The 18,640-nt window shown below is 36.6% G+C and overlaps 1 protein-coding gene across 2 annotated transcripts in view; it reads right to left on the bottom strand.

Annotated features, from left to right (window-relative positions):
- The window catches only part of LOC126827309 (cadherin EGF LAG seven-pass G-type receptor 2), a 97,398-nt gene that overhangs the window by 24,305 nt on the left and 54,453 nt on the right, over positions 1–18,640 (bottom strand). For both annotated transcript variants that reach the window (XM_050556581.2, XM_056102390.1), the window contains exons 2-5: positions 7,429–7,505; positions 5,797–6,402; positions 4,298–4,564; positions 1,096–2,730 (exon numbers count right to left, since the gene is read on the bottom strand). In XM_050556581.2, the coding sequence (XP_050412538.2) occupies positions 1,096–2,730; positions 4,298–4,564; positions 5,797–6,402; positions 7,429–7,495 (2,575 nt within the window). In that variant the 5' untranslated portion in view covers positions 7,496–7,505. The remainder of the gene's footprint in view (positions 1–1,095; positions 2,731–4,297; positions 4,565–5,796; positions 6,403–7,428; positions 7,506–18,640) is intronic.

Here is an 18,640-nt window from a genome sequence, read left to right as displayed (position 1 = left end):
TAAATACTGAACAGAAAAAAAAGTGGTTTTAGAAAAAATTATCGGTCAAGTTAACTGTGCCACGGTCATGTGAAATAATAGATTAAAGTTTTTCGAAATGTGACTGGTAGAAAAAGTCTACTTGTAGAGAATTTATACGCCAAATTCTGGAAGGAAAATGCTTGTTGCATGGGTATCATGTTTAAAGTTGATATTCTATGGTATACACTAATATTTTAATATCGTTTTGCAATGAATCTCGAACATCCTGTCGGTGGAGGTTATTCGCTATTAAAGATTTAGGACTTGATAATCGACCCGTATTGAGGCCTATTCAAGACAAAATCAGTAAGCAGTCTACAATAATGGAATAGTTTGATGGAATGTCGGTAGTTTTATTTCTGTGAAATACATTAAATATGGTCTGTGAATGGAAAACAAGGTTATGGGCGTTAATAAGAAGGGCCATTTGTAAATATCATTCATAGTCAACACATCATTTGGAGTCGCCATTCTGCACACGGAGAACTATCTAGTCTGAGAACAGATCTCTGTCCTGAATGACCGCCATATTGAAAACTTATTTTGTTATGCTGTTCTAATCCGTTCTGAATGGTTTCAACATGATTAAATATGAAAATGAAAGTGGAATAAATTTTTCCAAAATTCTAGAAGTACCGGTACATTTAGTGTCTTAGACTAAATTCGTCGATATATGAAGTAAAATGTCGGTCAACTAGCTCCGTGCCTGGTCTCAAGTAGAGAGAATTGTAGACAGACATAACTTTTGTATGGGGAGTCACGTATAATCAGAATAAGGTCGCCATTGTCAGTGGTGTAGGACTTGGGGGTCTGACAAGGTACACCGTATAGTCGTTCAAATGGAACGAAAATTCGAGGTCCCGTGTGCACATTGGCATGCACGTAAAATAACCCTTGACAGTTGGAATTCGATTTAAGAGCAGGATACTGCCGCTGTTCGGGCAAAATTCCCCCTCATAGCACACTGTATGGCTTATGCCAGTCTTCATTAGCCCAGTATAGGAGCATAAAAGTAGAAAGTTTAATATCATTTCATTCTATTAACGAATCAGAAGCTGGTCTGTTCAAACTTACCCGTATATCCTTCTGGACATAAACATATACTGTCAACACAATCACCACCATTTAAACATACGATATTAGAACAATCCATAACTCTATGTTCACAACGACTACCAGTATAACCATCAAAACACGTACATGTATACCCTTCTTGATGTTCTACTTCCGGTCCGCCATCATTAACATCATCTGATTTGTATTCCAGATGGCACGTGCCATTATTACACGGTTCAGATTTACAGTAGTTCAAATAATGACACAATTTGCCGTAATGGTCGTTTACACAATCGCAGATGAAGTCGTTCTCTGTAGAGATGCATTCTCCGCCGTTCTTGCACAGGTTTTCGTAACAGTAATCGCGGACGTCACACAGTTCGCCGGTATAACCTGCAGAACAGTTGCAGGCGAACTGGTTGTCTGATACAGTCATACAGGTGCCTTCATTGCAAGGATCCCCAGAGCACAAGTCTCTGTATTCGCAATTCTGTCCTCCATATCCGTTAAGACATTTACAAAGGTAGCCCTCGGTGTTGTTTACACATTCGCCGCCATTTTTACATGGCAGGTCGTAGCATGCATTATACATACCACACAGGTCACCATAGTAACCCGATTTACAGATGCATTCGTAAGAGCTCGGCGGAATATTCAAACACGTGGCATTGTTCCGACACAGGTTTAACGTACAACTTTTTAGATTTTCACACTTCTCGCCGAACCATTCCTGGAAGCAGTCGCATTTATATTCTGTTAAAGAAATGTTCCGACACATTCCACCATTACCGCAGGGCATACCGTAACAAGGATCCAGAAATTCGCAACTTTCGCCAAAATATCCATCCTGGCAGATGCAATGTAGGGTCCCGATTCCCGTTAACGTGCACGTTCCGTTGTTGCAAGTCTTCACACGGCATGGGTCATAGTACTGGCATTCTCCACCGTGATAACCTGGAAGACACTCACAGAGATATCTAGAATCACCCATGGCTTTACATGTTGAGTTATTCATACAAGGTTGTTGGGAGCAAGGATTGAACTGTTCACAGTATCTACCAGTAGTTTGAGGTGTACAGGAACAGGTAAAGGTATTGTTGCTAGTGCTGAGACAAGTTCCGCTGTTCATGCACGGGGAGTCCAACAAACACCTATTTATCTCATCACATCTCTTACCACTATAACCAATATTGCAGTCACACATGAATTCAGTACTACTGATTCTGCTACATAAGCCCCGTCCACCACAAGGAGATGGTTGACATGGATCTGGTACCTCACAGTTTTCACCAGAGAAATAATCCGGACAATCACAAGAGAACTTCCCATCGTCTTCATTCCGGCACCATCCCCCATTTTGACATGGATACATCGTACAGATATTAAAATGTTGACAATCCTTGCCAATAAAGTTCTCATCACAAATACACTTGTATACTTGATGTCCAAGAAACAAGCACTGGCCATTGTTCATGCAAGGGTTCTGAATGCAAATGTCTGCCTCGGAACAATTTTTACCCCGCCAACCTTTGGGACATTCACAGGTGTATTGTAAAGCATTATCACTGGCACCTATACACACACCTTGATGGTTACAAGGATTTAAATAATTACAGGGATTAAACTGACTAGTCAGGCACTCTGACGTAAAACCTGAAATGATAAAATGGTCAATGCTTAGAAAGTATTTGGAAAATCGTTCAGATAAATGTGGGAAATTAGAGTCGGACACGACTTCTCTGGATTTAAAGTTGAATGTATCAAACATCTATTCATCAAAGGTGTACTTACAACATGGATGAGTGAGAAGTGCGTATAATTTTCATGTGTATATAGACAAGAACACTTAAACATGCATTATGCAAGAGCTAAATCTGTCTATTGCGGGTCTTTTTGGGGGGTCTGAAATGTTATATAAATTATTAATTAGGCATTTGTTAACATGAAAAGACCATAATCAACTCTCGCTGCCATCTTATGGGTCCGATTTTCATTAGATTTGAATCCAATCTGCTGTTCTACTCCCATCGATGATTAACCGCAAAAATGGATAATCGAGAATTTGTTTCCTATTGCAACAGCGGTGACAATGCCAATCGAATCTACAATGTTTTTAAAATGAGGGTTTTTGGCTCACAGTGAAATAATTTGACTGAAATCTTCAGCATATCACCTTTACATTATATAATTTTTAACTATTATAGCGAGAACTGACAGCTCTTTATCTAATCTCCCATAATGTATCTTTAACCTTGCCAAGCGATTTGCTCGATGACCGGAGCAATAGGTTCATAAGATGGTAGGATACCGATCCTAGAAACATGGTTATGTATATTTCTTTAATTATCATTCGACAATGGATCAATTCCCTTAGAAGTTATGTCGTCCATGAAACTAGTAAGCGCTTTTACCGAAACGAAAGACTAATTTACGTTTTCTCACTCGGCATACAGAGAGTTTTCTGAACATTATATCTGATCTATTGTATAATATTCATCTTCTAATCATTTGTTTTCATAATTTAAGTAATATTAGTGTTTTGATCGATTTCATTAAAATATGATGATTTTTAGCAAATATTTTCATAATTTTAAGTAATATTGGTTTTTTATTTTTATTATTATTATTGTTCGATTTATATAGCGCTTCATTACACATGAGTGTATCTAAGCGCATTCACAACAAAACAGTTCAAAAACATTTTTGAAATAAATATGTTTTTAAATAGTGTTTAAAGATACATTAGTTAAGAGTTTAATAAAGAGTTAGTCATTCTTGCTATAATAATTCAAAAATAGATGATAAAAAAAGAAAATATTGAAATTTTCATTCAAATTACTTCATTCTCAGTCAAGTTGTCATTGTTTGTAGTTTTGACAAGATGTGTGCACAGTGGTAACCAGAGCACTGGTATAATAGGGACGTAGCTTCGCTTTCCCATTTTTAAATTAAATTTTTAAATGGCGAACCGTTTTAATCTAGTTAAAATCTCGAGTATCCGATGCCATCGAGAGTTGATTATGGTCTGGATACGTTAATTAATTTCTAATTAATAGTTTATATAACATTTCAGGTCTACACAAACACCCGCAATAGGCAGATTTAGTTCTTGCATAATATATGTTTAAACATATTTCATAAAAATATACATGAAGATAATTACCAAATCCAATAGCAACCAATCAATGACATTATTAAGAAGGTTAAGTCAACAACTTACCTACGCCAGTTATATTTAACACAAGTTCCAGGTCATTATCAGGTGCGCCTTGTATATTAACCTTGTACCTGTAATAATGTCCCACCTGTGTCTGTTCTAGAACATGACAAACCTCAGTGGTATTAATATTCGCAGGTACAAAATCCAATCGGTTTCTCCGTCCAGTTATTTTAACTATAAATCCGGAGATGTTTCGTCCTACCATGGGATTCTTCCAGCACAGTTTTATATAATCAGTACCAGTAATAAAACAATAAATATCAGCTTCTGTAAATTTAAAAGAAGAAATTAATACAGACATCAAAATTGTCGGAGGAAGCGGACTTTAAGTCATATGAACAAACGAACCGACGACAATCCTACTTTCATTTCATTGTTATATTTGTGTTTATGGTTATTGGTTATAACGGGTTTTGAACGTGAAAATAACACTGAAATCATATGGCAGAACCAATAGTTTCCAATGGGGGAGAATGGGGACCGGGGCGATTTGGATATATCAATGATAAGAAAACCAATCCGCAAGAACAATTGTTTCTTTGCATCAATTAAAAAGGGGAACATCGGCCATGTGAGATACGTGTGTGTCAGACAGAGAGGGTGGGGGTGGAGAACAGATCCAGGTGGTATGGCCACTCTACACGTTACAGTTTCTAATTACACAAGCTCTAAATTTATTTTGACACCTTGCACAATCAAAAACTTGTAATTCTGTCATTATATAGGAGATTATGGAAAACTATGCGGCGTCCTTTTTTGATGTGTGACAGTTCCCATTTTTAAACAAAATGACTGACAGTACGTAGATTTAAAGACGAGACTACTTTGAAGTCACTTCTATTTTCCTTTTAATGGGTACATCATAGCTTTGTGCTCATATCCATATTTTGCTACCATTACGTCAGGATAACGACATTAAGCAAAGTTAAAGACAAACATCCCACAGACTGCGTATAATGTCTTTTTAATCATGGTCGTCTTTCAGCGTCAAAATTTGACGGGTCATTTACAAAATGTCTGGTAGGACAGTATCTGAATTGGGAATTATGTATTTATACTCAGCAATTTGAATTTAGAGTGTCCATCTTGTCGACCATGGCCCCCAATCTATTGTGTTAATATTTTGTAGTGAATTGGAGAGATGTATAAAACGGATATGGAATTGATTCAATCAAACAAACCCTGAATGATCCGAATTTCATTCAATCAAACACACTTTGAATGATCCGGTTTTCATTCAATTAAACACACTTTGAATGACACGGATTTCATTCAATTAAACATGCAATTTCATTCAATTAAGGGGGTTAGGTGGCCGAATGGTTAACGCGTGCGCGTTACATCATAAGGTCTGTTATTGAGCCAAGTGGCGTGGTTTCATTCCCCTCGTGGGTTTTCTCCCCATCCCTCTCTCTCTCTCTCTATCATTCAATTAAACACACCATGACGAATCCGGATTTCATTTAATCAAACACACCCTGAATGTTTTATGAACTTACGTTGGAAATCTTTGAAGGTGACGGTGACGTTAGTGTTGCGGGTTCTAGCTGGAGAACCTTCGTTAATGGCGAATACGTGGAACGAAACCGACTTCATATCGTCTGGCGGAGCTTTAACCAGACTTATCTCCCCATAATCATTAATCTTAAACAAATCAGAGGCTGGAGGATCGGGAATAAAATATTTAAAGTCTTTATTGTAATCTTCAGCATCCCCGTCATGCGCCACAACCCTTACGATGACTTTGTTGTCCAGGTATCTGTAAGCGGATACTTTGTAGAACTCTCTTTCAAACACTGGTGGGTACAGATTCTCTTTTGAGACAATAACCTCGATGTACTTATACTTGATTGTTCCTTGTAAAGTACCAAAGATGAAGAAATTAAAAACCGTGCCAACACGTCTATCAACGGTCCTGTTGGTTCGCATCACACCCTCCGAATCAATTTGAAAATAACTCGAGTCTATGCTGCTAGAAAAACGAAAAACGTTCATCTGTTCACCGGTGACTTCATCAAGTCCTGTTACTGTCAATACAGCGACACCTGGTGGTGCTAACTGATATATTCGCGCGGGTTGTGGTCTAACTTTTATCAGCAGTTTAGCTAAAAGAGAAGAGAAATGTTATTCTTTAAATGTGAAATAAAATGAAATGAAATGGGATTTAACGTTCTACTTTTCTGCACCTAATGGGTTAATGAAGACGGACATACACCGGGATCGAACACGAGACCTCCAGTTTAGCGAGCCAACGTCTTACTCACTGAACCACCAAGGCTCTTTTTTATAAAAGTATATACTTGACATGAAAAGAGTGAAAAGATAATCCATCAGTTTTATGGTCTCACCGTTGTGAATTTAGTCTAAAATTTGGACCAATAAGGGAATTTACAATTAAATTTAAATGAAATGAAGGGGGATAAACGTCCTTGCCAGAACCTCCGCCATGCACCACCGGCAATTAAAAATCACGGCGGAAAATTCAGAGGACGTTTCTCGGACAACACCTGGATTGAACCCGGAATCATCCCAGCTCCAAATTTATGTACAGAATCATTCTTGCAGATTATTGATCGTAATTCATTTCGCTTAAAACAATAGAAAATTTGAATTCTCATTCAATTATTTGGTGTAAGTGGGTGATGCTAATAGTAGGCCGGTTGGAGAGGTTCGGAAATTTCCGATGATTGCTGAATCCTTTCCCCATAAATGAGTGCTTTTGGGGAATACCGACCTTAACTCTAACCCTTTTTAGAAGACTGAACTTGGATCCAATTCATCTTTTACCCCTCTTAAAAGGGTTTGGGTTAGTATTCCCCTAAATACTCATTTATATAAAGCAGCCATTGTTGACTCGAATTCGGTCCAATTTACCGTTTGAAAACCCGAACCTCCCCAACCGGCCACAACTAGCATCACGCGAAGTAATTTACCGTCAGAAATTCCCAAACCTCTCTAACCGGCCCACAATTAGCATCACGCGAAGTAATTTACCGTCGGAAATTCCAAAACCTCTCTAACCGGCCCACAATTAGCATCACGCGAAGTAATTTACCGTCAGAAATTCACAAACCTCTCTAATCGACCCACAATTAGCATCACCCGAAGTAATTTAACAAAGAACAACTTACCAGCAGCATTCCCATTCACCACCATCGATAATAACACAATAACAAAAATATCTGTTTTATACCTCATCTTGATTTATCTGAAATAATACATAAAGAAGATTTAAAATCACTGCAGCATTTCCAAATATATAATGCTTTCAATACTTCAATTTCCTGGTTATGTGAAGTCCTCAAACGAAAAGAACTGTTATAACATACGAAACGTACGCTGTTTGATACAAATAAATTTGCTTGATAACAGACACAAAGCAATTTGACCGACATATTTATTCACTCAGTGACGAATTTAGTCGAATTTAGGAGAGAGAGAGAGAGAGGGAGGTGTGGTTTAACGTCCACTCGACAAACACTGGGTCATTTCGGGACTAACATATGGTTCAATTATATTTCAGTAATGTCCAGCCACGAGATTGGACAGGCGACCCTACCTTTTGTCACGTACAACCGGGGAATCGAAACCACACCAGTTGACTCAATGGCAGACCTTATGATACAACGCGCACGCGTTAACCATTCGGCCATCCAACCCCCATTCCATATCTGTAAGGCGAATTTAGGATTAAAGATGGCTGCGTGTAATTTGTCAGTTGCAACATGAAACGCATTTATAAGATGGCGAATAAACAATACGTGTAATTTTCAACTGTTCGACAAAATATAAACACAACAAACAATATATTAATACAGCAAAGACAGATACGATTTCCTAGAAATAATATAATATGAGATAGCTAAAATTAAAATACATTTTAGATATACGTTAGAATATAGATAATACAAATAATATTTGAAATTTTGTTTGAGAAAGCGAAAAAGCACGGATTAAAACAAAAATATATTTTGTCTGATATACTTGGAACTTTATTTCGACTGAGTCGGTTTTCAAGATGCTTAGCTTAAAGATGCATTATGCAAGAGCTACATTTGCCTATTGCATGTCTTTTTGTTGGCTTCAAATCTTATATTTAGAGATTTGTTCACATGGCAAGCCTAAAATCAACGGATTTGTACATCCGTCAAATTAAAATTTCTAACGATAAAATGGATAATCGAAAATTAGTCTCGGTTGTCAATTACCTTTGCTACGATAACAAAATATTCTACGTAACATCTTGAAAAAGTTATATCACTTCGCCTATAATAAAGTTATTTGAATTAAATTTTCAATATGTTCATTTTCCATTATCTTTTTAGAACTATTATAGCAAGAACGATCAGCGCTTTCTCATAACTCTTACATAATGCATCTTGAAGTGATCTATCCGAGATAAATAATGGAGTCAATGGTTTCATAATTTAATGCTGTACTAAACAAGAAATAGAAAATATACATTACTAATGATGTAACTTACTTAAACTTAACGTTATTTCAAATTAAAACATCCTTTAAATTATTTAATATTGAATCGAGAGGCTTTTATAAACCATTACTCCACTCAAAGTAGTTATTTTTGTCTATACTACTTGTATTTTCAGACAATAAAAAACAGCTTCTAGAAGATAAACACAACTAAAGCTGTACAGAAAAAAACCACATAGCCCCCTAGAACGATACCGGGACAACCCGTACCCAAGCTAAACTTAATTTCAAATTTAAAAATCTTTTAATAATAGTCTATTATAAAAACCATTACTCCACTCGAAGTAATTATTTTGGTCTATACTACTTATATTTTTCAGACAAAAAAACAATAGAAAACAGCTTCTAGAAGATAAACACATAACTAATGCTGTACAGAAAAAAACATAGCCCCCATAGAACGATACCGGGATAACCCGTACCCAAGCTTAACTTTAAATTTAAAAATCTTTTAATAGTAATTAATTAGGACAGAATCTGTAATAGAACTATTACTCCACTTGTACCTCGTTTTCAAGCAAATGATTATGAAAGTAATATACAGATCCCACGACGAAACGTCGCTTTAATTAAAATAGTAATTGTGTTCCATATTATGTTTTTGTGTGTTTATTACGTGTGTCAATAGCTAAATGCCGCTCAAAGAGAGAGAGAGAGAGAGAGAGAGAGAGAGAGAGAGAGAGAGAGAGAGATGGGGTTTAACGTCCACTCGACACAAACTAGGTCATTTCGGGACTAACATATGGTTTAATTTTATTTCAATAATTCGCTTGCGCGTAGGGTCTGTAGCAGTAGGAGGAAACCGGAGGACCCGGAGAAAACCCACGAGGTTGTACAGGCGACCCCACTCCTTGTCACGTCAATCGGGGAATCGAAACCACGCCAGTTGACTCAATGGCAGATTTTATGTTACAGCGCGCACACGCTAACCATTCAACCATTCAACCATCCAACCCCCCGCCGCTCAAAGAAGGTGTTTATATTTGTTCACCTTACATTATGCATCTCTAACTATAACTACATACCTTGCCAATGTTTAACTTAATGTCCTTTAAAATTATCGAATTGATAATCTTTTATATAACACATTATTCCACTGGAATCATTAAAATTCTATAATTCTATAAACACATATCTAATGATGCTCCTTACTTACATTGAAAAAAAATATCCTTTGAAAATAAGAAAACGATAATCTATTATTAAATCGTTACTCCACACCAATTAATGTTTAACATCAATATGTAACATATTATGTCTTGTATTATATAGACCTTTAACTGAACAATAAACCGCTTAAACCACAAATCACTTACCTACTCTCAGCGCAAATAAATTTATCTAAGAATAATAAATACCACAAGTTCGTCATCACAGTATTATTTCACGTTTCTCCATTGATTCACACAAGTGTAATAAAAATAGTTACTGGGCACTGCCCGTATTACATACAGATAGACACGCGTCGTAAAGGTAGGATCCAAGTACTCTTAATATACTTAACCAAGTATTTACGTATGGTTGTATACAAACAGATTGGCCAATATTTCTCCCCCATAACATAGCTACCTTTCACGTGTCATATGACAAATATTCTAGCAAATGCTTTAACCCTTCCTTCACACCCGAATTCTTATCTACCTAGAAGTCGGATAGTCTGACAGTAGTCTACACTCCCTATTAAAGTAGCTAAGTCTCTAAATCAATAGGCCCTACCATCCAAAGTCAACATTGGTGTTGTGATCTTACCAGGAAAAGATGGGCTTCTGATATCCAATAATTAAGACAAAATAAACATTTAACCATTGGTACGCGAATCGTGTACCATAATGCGTTTCAGCGTCAATTGTAACAACGGGCTGGAAGAAAGAGGCTAGACATGTTCCACAAGTCATGTCAAACGGCGACGTTATATTCTTCTCTGGAGAGCATGCGCAATAAATACTATCGGTGTAGACTGGAATAACCAGACGCTAGAGATTATCATTCGATTGAGACTTCTGGCGTATTTCGCCGAACATAACCGATTTGAAATCAGAGTAAAAACCGAAACGATTGAATGTAAATCCGTTTATACCCATTCATATTATATTACTATATGCGTTGCTAACCATTTGTGTCAATTTGTAGATCCCAAATATTAGCGATTTAGCTCCTTTAAGAATATTCTTATTTGTTTAGCCGTCGTTGATGATTTTTATGGGACTTTTATATGGCCTACCCACAGGTCTGCACGGTTATTCAACTAAGTTTTAGAAGTTTCTTGTTGTCAACATAATCAGACTGCTGTCAACACACTCTAGACCATTATTAAATTCAGACTTTCTTGAGAAGGTCATAAACTTACAATTTTTGTAATTAAATAACCGAAGAAATTACGGGAAATGGTATTAAATATTTTGTTGTTAAATGGTTATTTCCAGTAATCATCGATGACATTTGAAGAGTCCTCGAATAGCTGGATTTTGCCGAAACTTGGATTGTGTAAAGACCTTTATATTACAAAAATCGAATTGTGTGGAACTCAAATCCAGACAGTTTTCTTTTTCATTCCTAGACTTTGTATATATTTTCATATAGACAGATAACAATATTTTTGACACGTATAGACAAAGATTTAAAACTTTTGTTATCCAATAAGGTTTCGCGATAGCCAATTTCACATATTAACCTAGGTAGTAAGTCTGGATGATAAAGGATTCAATCATATCTTTGACAAGTGTTATAAATCATAGTTTATCATGATCGGCTAAACATACAAGTCTCATACGATACTGATTGTCAGATCCAGGATTTGTGGCGATTAATTCACCACAGTATCTTGAAGGACAGTATCATGCCAGAACAATTTATAACACCCACCCATATCATGACCATAGTCTTCATAATTACATGAATTTTAACAATGCAATTATTGATGATGAATAAAAATGCAGAACTATTAAAAAGCTGAAGAGCTTTTGTATACCAATAATTTAACTTATTGTAACATGTACCTATAAATGCTTAGGATCTTTTGTATACAGTTGTATTGTTGAGCTTTTGTAAATACAACTTATTCATCCAAAACAATATTTTAATGTACGTATATAGACAATACCAATCATTTAACTTATTGTAATCATGTTTATTGTTTTTATATACAGTTTATTATTCATGTATGCATGTAACCGTGTAAGTTTTAGGGGGGTTGGATGGCCGAATGGTTAGCACATGCGCGCTTTATCATAAGGTCTGTCATTGAGTCAACTGGCGTGGTTTCGATTCCCCGGTGTGACAAGGAGTATGGTTGCCTGTCCAACCTCGTGGGTTTTCTCCGGGTCATCCGGTTTCCTTCCACTGCTATAGACCCCTACGCGCAAGCGAATTATTGAAATAAAATTGAACCATATGTTAGTCCCGAAATGATCTGGTTTGTAGCGAGTGGACGTTAACCCCCCTCTCTCTCTATCTCCTCTCCCTCTCTCTCTCTCTCTCTCTCTCTATCTCTCTCTCTCTCTCTCTCTCCCTGTGTAAGTTTTAAATCAGTAAAGTTCTATTCTTCTTCCCTTTTTCTTTTTTTAAAGTAATATATTAATTTATTAATACAATATTAACATACAGCATCCCTAAAAGTCTAACTAATTATAAACAGACGATGTTGTGGTCCACGGGAAATATACCATATGTCTAAAGGTATGGAGTAATTATTATGTGGTGTCTATATATGTATTGGCCTCCTTCAAAACATCACTAGAAATGGGAACGATGCGAATCTTTGTTTGAATGATGGACTTCTAAGACATATGCCCACTGGTGTAACCCGCCCCTGAATCTCAACCAAAGCCAAAACTATCCCAATTGGTAAGATATAGGTATTATTCCGTACATTTCAGTATTACCTACTGTGAAACGTAGGTGCCATAGATTGGCACCAATAATTTCACTTATATTATCAATATTCCAATATAAATACCAAAAATCTCACTACTAGTATCAATATAAATATAAATAATCAATAATCTAAAAGTATCAATATAAATATAAATAATATAAATTGCCAATAATCTCACTAACGGTATCAGTTTCTATATCCTTCAACAAAACTGTGAAATTCACTTTATGTTTATGTAAGCTAAATAGATGTCTGTGGATATTCGTGTAAAAAGAAAAGTAAAAAGGCATTCGAACCAGTAAATACTCCATTAGTCCCGTATGCTTGTGGTCATAGACTAAAAACTCTAGTCCACGGTATCGAAGAACTATGAGTTTATATTAATACAGGAGGTAAAGCAGTTCAGTCTCAACTAAAAGGTTTGCGTCTCATTTAAAGCGATATTGTTTATCGTGGTTTATAAATATATTACAAGTATGATTATAGTATGATGAGTAACAGTGGTACCATATGTCTACCAGGGGTGATGGTAGTGTATAAGGTACCTGGATTCCACGTGAGTCGACTATTCACAAATATTTGGCATTTACCAATTCTTGTCTTATCACGGTTTATGGTATAAGTTTTGATGGCCAGTTCTATTGAAGGTAATATTTGATTTCTCTCATTCATCGATGGAATGTGGAGTACCCGATGACTAGGCCTATTGTTCAATCTGATTAAAACACAGATCCTATTTCGTTTCGCTTTTTATAGTTCAAAATTTGATTTCAATGATTCGCTTGCGCGTAGGGATCTTAAGCAGGAAACCAGTGCACCCGGAGAAAACCCACGAGGTTGGACAGGCGACCTACTCCTTATCACGTACGACCGGGGATTCGAAATCACGCCAGTTGACTCAATGACAGACCTTATGATACAGCACGCACGTGCTAACCATTCGGCCATCCAACCCCACTTTATTATAAATAGCTATTTAACTGTTCTCATTATACGATCCAAGAAATTAAATAAGAAAATGCATCAGATGTTCCATTAACAGCAAGCACATCCTCCTCGTACACGACAAGCATCTTGGTATGAAATATGAATGATTGTGATGATATCGGTAGAGGGCTTATTGTATCAGATTTCCATAGATATAAATATAATAGAATGTTTTATACCGAAATGGTACTAGAATTCTTATTCTGGTTCAACATTATCACAACTTAAAGATACATTATAGGAGATTAGATAAAGAGCTGGCAGTTCTCACTATTATAGTTAAAATATAGATAATGTAAAGGGAATTTGCTGAAAATTTCAGTCAAATTGATCCACTCTGAACCGAGAATTTGGCGATTGAATTTTAGGCCTAGCCTCGATCATCATTACTAAAGTCGGTACGATAAAAACATAGTCTCGATTATCTACTTTTTGATTTAATCATCAATGAGCGTTGAGCAGTAGATCGGATTCAAATCCAGTTCATATCGCAGGCTAGCGATGACATCGAGGGTTAGTTGATTATGGTCTGGATAAGTTAATTTTTAAATAAGATAACATTTAAAGCGGCCTAAAGAAATACCTGAAACAGGCAGATTTAGGCCTTGCATAAGGTATGTTTAAAGGTAGAAGGTATAGGCAACACAGAGATTAAACAACGCAGCATTTTTTATTTGTCGCCATCAAACAGTTTAATTAAAGATAGCTAATTAATTAGAACACTCCCTAATTGCGCCTGTCTGGCCCAGTCTATGGATGACTTCATTATGTTAAACTCCTGGGAAATTAAAATAAAACACACACATTTTTAATTACTTAAATACTTGTTTCCTTTTGTTTGTCTATCTGTTTTTAGATATTTCAATGAGAAAGAGATTATTAAAGCAAGTTTAAAAAGTCCATTGTCACTATTCCAAAACCTACCTTTAAACTGCAGACTTACATCAATTAATATCCTTATATAGATTTATTCATCGTGAATAACGGTTTCTGTGAGACAATTAATTAAATCCGAAGAGACAACCACACGGACACCACAGAGAACAAATAAAGAACAAAACTTGTATTTTGTCACAATATCCAATATTATATACGCTTTGCCTGTTGTTCAATTCTTTTTAAATTAATAAAGTTTTGTTTAAACTAAAACAACACCAAATTGACAATCAGTAAGTCATTAAGCAATACGATCACAAATTCCTTTTTTTAAAAAAGTAGTTCCATAAAAAGAGCGAAAAGTCCAACGTCCCTATTTATTCACATGAGCGAACTGAAAACTGGCACAATTATCTCGATACGAAACAACCTGCCCGTAGAAACAACGTGAACATTCTTTTGTACTGTGGTATTTGAAAGGAGAGTTAGAAAGGAAAGAATCTTACAGTGGATGAATACAATGTCGCTGTCTCATCTTCCACTCACTTGACCTGTATATAGATAAATAAAACCGATGTTGTCTATTGTCCTCAAGAACACGAACAACAGAAGAGGTATTCACAATAATATAACTAGCTTTCTAAAATACGTGAATTTATTTGATAATGACTCCATTATACACTGTAGTCGGTGGTTGAATTTCTTGAAAATTAGGGGGGGTTGGATGGCCGAATGGTTAGCACGTGCGCGCTGTATCATGGGATCTGTCATTGAATCAACTGGCGTGGTTTCGATTCCCCGGTTGTACGTGACAAGGAGTAGGGTTGCCTGTCCAACCTCGTGGGTTTTCTCCTGGACCCCCGGTTTCCTCTCACTGCTAAAGACCCCTACGTGCAACGAATTATTGAAATAAAATTGAACGATATGTTAGTCCCGAAATGACCTTGTTTGTGTCGAGTGGACGTTAAACCCCATCTCTCTCTCTCTCTCTCTCTCTCTCTCTCTCTCTCTACATCTGTGCCACACGATAATCTAGATAGTTGATTATAGGCTTGTCATGTAAATAAATGTCTAAAAAAAAATTTATATAACATTTGAAGCCAAAATAAAAACCTACAATAGGCAAAATTAGCTCTCGCAATGCATCTTGCTATAGTTCGGTTTAAGACGATTGAGTAAGGCGCTGGTTTTGTAAGCAGGATATTCCGGATTCAATCCCTGTGTTGGCTGAGTTTGTTTCTGGGCATTTGTCAGGGCGCTTCTCCTTGTCAGGGCTTGGCAATGAACAGCGTCTAGTCGTCCGGGTGGGACGAAAAACCGAGGTTATATAGTAAGTGCAGGGGGACCGCACCACACACAAACAATTGCACAAGACAAACCTACGGACAAGACACAATATACAGACATCACAAACAACAATCGCACATATCAGATCAGGTGAATGGACTTTAAAACAGACGTTTTGGGCTACTAATTGACATTTTAGTAACAGTAAAATGTTTAAAACTGGTTTACATGGACTAATATCTGGCAATAATATATCAAGCCTAAAAGTAAGAAGAAAACACACAGAAAAAACGCTGTAATCAGCAGGTTGGCATGACAGATGACATGACAGTTAGCGATTTAGTTTCTGTGTTTTGGAGTCAGTGTAGAGTCTGCTGTGGTAATCATTTTAAATAAATAGGAATTCCTAGATGAACTTTACTTAAACACATTATGTAGCAATGGTTTCTTATTTTAACGTTTAATCTAAACGAATACCACCATATACAATACGATACGTAAATAGATCCTTGGCTGGATGACAGATTCGTCATAATATTTCAATTTGAAAAGAAAATTTAATTATATCAAAGGCATTATAAATTTCATATAATCCTTGAGTGGCATTTAGTGATTGAGCACATTAAAAACACAACACAATTTATATGGAAAACAATCACTAGTTTATACACATATAGCACGACGTTTCGAAAAGTATTCTCTTATCGTTATCAAGTATACAGGGCAAATAATTAAAAATTGAGATTATATCAGCCAACGAAAAATCCGCCAACAACAATTAAGTCGCCCGACCAAAAATGTTGAAACATAGTTAATCTTTTGTTTTGGTATTGTGAAAATGTACTAGACACTTTGTTTATATTCATAAGATGAACAAACCAATAATTATTTCGGAGTTATTGTCCTTGGTCATATTTTAAACATCCACGGGGCCTTTAAAGGCCAAGGCGAAAGAATGTGCTACTATATTTAAAGATCAGAGACATGCCAACTACAATGATCAAATCGTTTGATGGCACCTAGAAGACCAGTTTATCAACTTATGTAACTATTTTTATTGCTGGTAATTCATTAGGCCATCAAAGATTTCTTTTTATTTGTATTACCTACCAGTAAGCTTTGAGTTACCTACCTTGATAGGTAATCACCTGTTATTTAAACACATATTGTGGAGATTTATAACTACGGCTTATGATTTATATCTACACCGTGCTATATGACGTCCCAAGTAACACTCGTTAAAGATGCATTATGTAAGAGCTACATCTGCCTATTCATTTTCTGTTCTAGCTTCTAATGTTATTAAATTATTAGTTAGACATTTATTCACTAGGCCATCGGATGGCTTAGATATTGAACAACTTCGTCATTTAATAATTAAATTTAATGATAAAATGGATACTCGAGACTTTGTTTATTATCATAGCATTGATACTTGACAATCGAGACTATCTTGTCAAAACTTCAAACACTCATAAAGTAATTTGACTGATATTTTCAATATATTCATTTTTTATTATCTATTTTTGAACAATTTTAAGAAGAATGGCCAACTCTTTATCTAAATCTTAAATAATGCATCTTTAAGGTATAAACATGTAAATGTCAATATGTGCGTCACAAGTTCAAACAACATGACACAAGACATGTAAAAATCTGTTTGAACTTATTTGTCAGCTGTAAAGATAATTTTTTTATATTTTAATAGCAACATAAATATTCATTTAAAATATATTTTTTTAAATTTCATTTTGCTTGATCCTAGTTATCTTACATGAATTTTTGCGACATATACAGTTCAGCAGATGAGCCATCATGAAAACAACATAACACACTAATTCCAGAAGTAAAAAATAATAATCTTTTTTGTTCTATGAAATCTTGTTTCCCCATCACCTGCCATGATAGCAATGACGTGACGAATTATTATTGTTTCGTGATGAGTTATTATTTTTTGTCTTATTGTTTCATAAATATTTGAGAATATTCGACATACGGCGGGTCTATTTTAGGACAATGCAGTCTGGGTTTATGTATAATTAATACTGCTGTCCTCTTACGTATGTTGTACTCGTTTACCTACATGTACAGCGTTTAGTTCATTGACCTCTTCTGCTCCATCCGGACTAATGCACACGGGCATACGCCATGGCCGGACCTGCTCTTATTTCAAATTCAAAATGTTCAGGGTTTTGTCACAAGCACACCGAAGTGTACACGGGATCTTGGGTGTTCGCTGTCTACCGGAGCCACGATAGCTAAGTAGGTAGGACGCTGGTTCGCTAGCCTGGAGGTCGTGGGTTCCCTCCCTGTGTTTTGTCACAAGCACACCAAAGTGTACACGGGATCTTGGGTGTTCGCTGTCTACCGGAGCCACGGTAGCTAAGTAGGTAGGACGCTGGTTCGCTAGCCTGGAGGACGTGGGTTCCCTCCCTGTGTTTTGTCACAAGCACACCAAAGTGTACACGGGATCTTGGGTGTTCGCTGTCTACCGGAGCCACGGTAGCTAAGTAGGTAGGGCGCTGGTTCGCTAGCCTGGAGGTCGCGGGTTCCCTCCCTGTGTTTTGTCGGAGAAAGTTCATCGGGATTTTCCGGTGTGGTTTTCCCCTTGTCAGTGATGCAGGACGGAGGTTCTGACAAGGGCAGCTGTCTAGTCGTTCGGAAGGGACAAAAAACCGAGATCCCGAGTACACATTGGCGTGCACGTAAAAGATCCCCTGGCAGTTGGAATTCGACATAAGAATATGCCATAGCACCGCTGTCCGGGCAAAATGTACCTCATAGCAAACTGTATGACGTATGGCCGTCTTCATTAGTCCAGTCGGGGC

This window comes from Patella vulgata, chromosome 7 (assembly GCF_932274485.2).
Source record: "Patella vulgata chromosome 7, xgPatVulg1.2, whole genome shotgun sequence".
NCBI classification, from domain to species: Eukaryota; Metazoa; Mollusca; class Gastropoda; family Patellidae; genus Patella; species Patella vulgata.
Note: the sequence above shows the minus strand (reverse complement) of the source record. Positions and strands in the feature narration are given on the sequence as shown.